At 48.5% G+C, this 2,138-nt stretch overlaps 1 protein-coding gene across 1 annotated transcript in view; it reads right to left on the reverse strand.

The window, feature by feature from the left end:
• The window catches only part of LOC106533163 (CREB-regulated transcription coactivator 2), a gene marked incomplete at its 3' end in the record, with an annotated part of 10,249 nt that extends 9,145 nt beyond the window's left edge, over nt 1-1,104 (reverse strand). The window contains 1 exon segment of the mRNA XM_014029401.1: nt 718-1,104. Within this exon segment, the coding sequence (XP_013884855.1) occupies nt 718-891 (174 nt within the window).
• Between the last annotated feature and the right edge of the window lie 1,034 nt (nt 1,105-2,138).

A 2,138-nucleotide genomic window follows, 5' to 3' on the forward strand; every position in this document is an offset into this window, starting at 1 on the left:
TCTCAGGTCTGTTTGGACCCACAGGTGGACCCTGACAGATCTCAGGTCTGTTTGGACCCACAGGTGGACCCTGACTGGTCTCTGGTCTGTTTGGACCCACAGGTGGACCCTGACTGGTCTCAGGTCTGTTTGGACCTACAGGTGGACCCTGACTGGTCTCAGGTCTGTTTGGACACACAGGTGGACCCTGACTGGTCTCAGGTCTGTTTGGACCTACGGGTGGACCCTGACAGATCTCAGGTCTGTTTGGACCTACAGGTGGACCCTGACTGGTCTCAGGTCTGTTTGGATGAGCTCATCTATAAAACACACAGTTAAGATATAATGACGTCATTTTCTCGCTCATCAAGTAGATATTTGTCTGACAGAAGACCCACCCCAACCCCCCGGGATGGTCGGTCATCTCCCCGGAGCTCGGCGGCTCTTCCCCGGCTCCAGCAGCCGGGCAGACGCGCTCATGTCACCGTAAACAAGCGGAATTAGCCTCGGAGCTAACAGCGGCTAACTAACGACGGAAGCGAACAACAAGCCAACCTCCGCGGCTCTAAACGCAACATAAACGTCCCTCTTCAGGGTTAAAACTTGTTATTTTGTTTAAATTATCTAAACCGAGGCAGAGGTCCACACAGACACGGGGGACACGGTTGTCAAGGAGCCCCGCAGAGGCCTCCCTTCCTCCGGGGAGCTCTCCTCCTCCTGCCGCCGTCTCACGCTCACCCTGGTCGAGCTGATGTCCATCATCACCTCCTGGAAGGCGGCCGTCTCCTCGGCCTGCCGCTGGGTGTGCAGCGCGATCTTCTCGCTGAACTTTCGGGGGTTGGAGGCCCCGGACCCGGTCCCTGAGCTGGGTCCGGGTCCCGGTCCGGGTCCGCCTGAGCCCGTCGCAGACATCTTCGCCGAGCGGACCGGACGACTTGACGTAGTGGAACGATTTTCAGCAGAGAGGGGCGGAAAACGAAGACGTCTCACTCTGAACCTTATTTTGCGGACCGTTTTCTGTCAACTGGCTTCATGTCCCTTCCAGCATGTTGGGGATCACTTTGATCACATTTTGTTCCACATTTCGACACTTTGTGACCCAATCCCAGTCATTTTATGTTTTCTTGTGGTTTAATATTTTTTTCGTTTTTAGAGATTTTTATTAAAAAATGTCTAATTTTCTCCAAAATATGACAACCATTTACCAGTTTTAATGTGATTATTAACAAAAACAAGAACCCAAATATAGTTTAAACATTTATTTTGTATGTCACTCTGATGTACATTTATTACCAAAGCGTTTAAGTGGTTTCTGTGGTAACATGTAGCTCTTGCAATTGATGATTGCCTTCAGATCAAGGAGTGAACCATGTGACATGTAACAGACGATCTTTGGTTGAACAGTCGCTGTGAGCGCTCCCCCTGCCGGCAGAGTCCCGCCCCTGCAGGCTGAAGGAGGAAGCGCCTCTGTAGGTGTTCATCACCTCCTCACTCATTAGCAAAATAACAAATCATCTTCCTGCAGAAGTTTATCTCCGCTAACAAAACAAAAACAAAACATACTTAAATAATCTGACAAATTAAACAATCTGTACTTAAACCACCTGATTTATTCATGTTTAAAACCAGATCTGTACACATTAATGGGATAAATTATTTATCTCACTCCTCAACAGCTGTTATTTTTGTAAACAAAGTCAAAGTAGGGCCTTGTTATAATTTAATTAATTTCAGCTTGCCTCCAGCAGGTGGCGCTGTTTACTCTACGAGGAATTGGTCAGACTGGATGTCCTGGTGCAGCTCAGTCCAGGTAAAACATCAGCAGGTCCTCTGGATGGTTCTTCTTTACGTCTCGTCTCTCCTCCAAGAGACTTCTTCAGTCTGAGTTTCAGGTGAACTCAGTCTTATAAGCTCCGCCTCCACATGGACAAACAGGTTAGTCACATGTAAAAGAGGACCATCACCTAACAATAGGCTTGATTAACTCTATTGTTCATAGAGGGTCATGTGACCCATCACCTGACCTGTGTCATGTTGTGTATGCAGTGAATGCAGGCGGGGCTTAAAGTCTCCTTGTTTTTGTTTTGTCCCTCTGTGTGTTGGTGTCGTTGGTCCTGATTCACACCTTCTGCTCACAGGGGGCGGAGTCATACCTGCAA

The sequence above is a fragment of the Austrofundulus limnaeus genome, unplaced genomic scaffold (assembly GCF_001266775.1).
Source record: "Austrofundulus limnaeus strain Quisiro unplaced genomic scaffold, Austrofundulus_limnaeus-1.0 Scaffold898, whole genome shotgun sequence".
Classification (NCBI taxonomy): Eukaryota; Metazoa; Chordata; class Actinopteri; order Cyprinodontiformes; family Rivulidae; genus Austrofundulus; species Austrofundulus limnaeus.